Source organism: Atta cephalotes (assembly GCF_000143395.1).
Source record: "Atta cephalotes unplaced genomic scaffold scaffold00005, whole genome shotgun sequence".
Classification (NCBI taxonomy): Eukaryota; Metazoa; Arthropoda; class Insecta; order Hymenoptera; family Formicidae; genus Atta; species Atta cephalotes.
In genome coordinates this window covers 6760701-6762594 of record NW_012130069.1, presented here as the reverse complement: position 1 = coordinate 6762594, position 1894 = coordinate 6760701, and the positions used below count along the sequence as shown (strand labels likewise).

Genomic DNA, 1894 nt, shown 5'->3' with positions numbered 1-1894 from the left:
AGAGAGAGAGAGAGAGAGAGAGAGAGAGAGAGAGAGAGAGAGAGAGAGAGAGAAGAGAGAGAGAGATAGAAAAGAGAGACGATATCAGAAATATTCCAGAAAATGAAGAAGCAAAGACAGCAGATGAGTCAGTATGCATGTGAAGAAGAATCGAGGAAGGTCGAAGGTAAGGAGAGGCTGGGAACGAAAGAGATCGCGTTCGACTTTCGCTTTAAAGCGGAAAGTTTTTAACATGACGGGAGCACACGCTCGTGTCGCTTACCAGCGCGACCAGCAGGATATAGTCGTGTCTGAATTGCATTTATGCTCGAGTACCTTGCTCGAAACATTAAGATGCACCGCCTTAAAACGGTAACGATAGGATTAAATGCATACCGACGCGATGCCGTGCATCCATTATTATGAAGAAGCGTTATTATGAAGAAAAAAACCTGGGAATATATAAGATGATTCATTGAAATCCCGCAGTGTTTAGCACGTTTTGTTTATTAAAGTATACTATTGTAATTAAAATAAATCATTTAACACCTTAACAATTATACATAATTAATTGTAATCAAGTTAATTATACTAATATAATTACTATAATACAATTTTAATGAAAGTTGTTTATTTAATTTTAACATAAAATTAATTAAAATCAATTTAATTAATTTTAATATAATTATTACAATTTTGCCCATTTTCTTTGTTCGATCTCACTGCTTCTCTCGTATACACATTCTAATCCAAATCTCTCGAAATAATTTTTCCTTCGTCTTTTAATTCCTGCAAATCTTCGGTACATTGTTATTGAAGATATTGCGAAGTGTGAATAATCCAAACACGTATCGCAATTGACACAACAATGAAGGTAGGATTAATTGAACGACACATTAAATTATATAGCAAACAAGTTGCCATAAATTAAGATGCAAGATAAAGAGATAATTTCTCGAGTTTAATGATCGTAAATTTGCGGGTTGCTCTCTGCCAGTGAACTTACCGCACGAAATCAGTATTTAGGATGACGCAGAAAACTACTCTCACCGAAATAATCCTCTTCCTCACTGTCGATCTCGCACAACCGTGGACTCTCGGAACAGGCGGCTTAATACAAGCACTTAACCGGTCCAGCGAGAATCAGTTTTCGTCTGCGACTTGACATGATCACGATGAGCGTAAACATCGTAAACGTTATGCTATAACTTTGTTTTAATGCGTTCGCAAATGATTCAAAGAGATTTTAACACCTGGTACTTTATATCTCTCTGATTTTTCTATGCATTACCGATGATTTAGATGTAGAAACTTCACTCTAGTCAGCAATATCTTAAATTTACTTTTTATTCTTTATTTTTATCACAAGAACGGCGATGTTTGAAAGCTCGAAAGTTTGATAAGTTTTTCAAGGTAAGAAATAAACAACTAATCGTAATGATTCGTTTATAAAAATAATCTGTCACGTACCCGTGATTCATGCTACAGGTTATACTCTACGCTTAAGGTAGTATTCCGTTGCATTCAATCTTTGCTCGCACACAGAGTGCGTACAAACTGTGGAAAATAAGGCGTTATTAATCAAATAGCGAAAATGGTTTTGATACTCATTCGCAGCCCCCATAGTGTAGATAATCAATTTCCTTTGCAATGCGCGATCAAATAAACGTAGGAAGTTCAAGTACCGGTATAGATGGATGGAAATCGAGGTCGACTACTGGTATGTACGAAGCTGATTGGAAGCAGAAATACATCATTCGCTTAAAGCAACTAGCTCGTCCACGGTAGCGAAGAAATATATCGGCCCAAAAGCAGAAGAGATTAAGGCCCAGTTGCTTCAACGTTACTTTAAACGAGACACTCTCTCTCTCTCTCTCTCTCTCTCTCCGCTCTCTCTATTATCTATCTATCTATC

At 36.7% G+C, this 1894-nt stretch overlaps 2 protein-coding genes across 2 annotated transcripts in view; one reads left to right on the top strand and one right to left on the bottom strand.

Annotated features, from left to right (window-relative positions):
- Positions 1–1894, bottom strand: part of LOC105626427 (IQ motif and SEC7 domain-containing protein 1) — a 55112-nt gene that overhangs the window by 26982 nt on the left and 26236 nt on the right. The gene's annotated exons all lie outside the window — the stretch shown is intronic.
- The window catches only part of LOC105626426, a 9421-nt gene continuing 7629 nt past the window's right edge, over positions 103–1894 (top strand). Inside the window, exons 1-2 of the mRNA XM_012207726.1 lie at positions 103–166; positions 1631–1699. Coding sequence (XP_012063116.1) covers positions 103–166; positions 1631–1699 — 133 coding nt within the window. The remainder of the gene's footprint in view (positions 167–1630; positions 1700–1894) is intronic.